At 64.4% G+C, this 665-nt stretch overlaps 1 protein-coding gene across 1 annotated transcript in view; it reads right to left on the reverse strand.

Annotated features, from left to right (window-relative positions):
• The window catches only part of CUX2 (cut-like homeobox 2), a gene marked incomplete at its 3' end in the record, with an annotated part of 10,783 nt that overhangs the window by 2,747 nt on the left and 7,371 nt on the right, over window positions 1-665 (reverse strand). Inside the window, exons 16-17 of the mRNA XM_009873577.1 lie at window positions 593-658; window positions 6-148 (exon numbers count right to left, since the gene is read on the reverse strand). Coding sequence (XP_009871879.1) covers window positions 6-148; window positions 593-658 — 209 coding nt within the window. The remainder of the gene's footprint in view (window positions 1-5; window positions 149-592; window positions 659-665) is intronic.

Raw genomic sequence — 665 nt, forward strand, 5'->3', positions numbered from 1 at the left:
TCGGCTGCTGGCTGATGCCTTGGCCCAGCTGGTCGGTGAGCCAGAGCTGCATGCGGATGAAAGGCTCCCGACCCTTCTGCGTCAGCTTGCTCCATGGCTTGGGTCGCGACAGCATGTCACTCACGCTGCCCTGGGACAGCCCGAGAACCTAGGCACCACGCAGGTGTCACCCAACGGGGCCGGGACATGACCCCCCCAGTGCCGGGCTGCTGCCTGCCCTCCGTCCCCATGCTGAGGGAAGCAGGCTGTCAGCTGTTGCCAAGCTCCTGGCCCCACGGCACGTTCAGACCCCCCGAGACTTGGGTGCTGGGACTGTGGTGGGTCCCCTTGGGATACCCATGGGGCTGGGAGGATAGTCCCTGCAAGGCTCTGCGCAGGGCACAGGGCAATCCTCGTGGGATGGGCCACCAACCAGTTGGTGGTGCTCACTGGAAGGTGGCTTGGGGCTGGGTCAGACCCTGAGGACTCAGCATCCTCCAAAGAGGAAACCCACTGGGGAGAGCGGGGACCCTGGAAGGAGCTGGTGGACGAGCCCAAGGCTCTGAGTCACGAAGCAGAAGGGACGTTAGACCCCCCTTCTCCAGGCCGGTACCTTCTCTCCGAAGATCCTCTGGCAGATGCCGTTTTTGGCCAACTTCTCCTTGCCCTGCCGCGTCAGCTCCAGC

This window comes from Apaloderma vittatum, unplaced genomic scaffold (genome assembly GCF_000703405.1).
Source record: "Apaloderma vittatum isolate BGI_N311 unplaced genomic scaffold, ASM70340v1 scaffold26207, whole genome shotgun sequence".
NCBI classification, from domain to species: Eukaryota; Metazoa; Chordata; class Aves; order Trogoniformes; family Trogonidae; genus Apaloderma; species Apaloderma vittatum.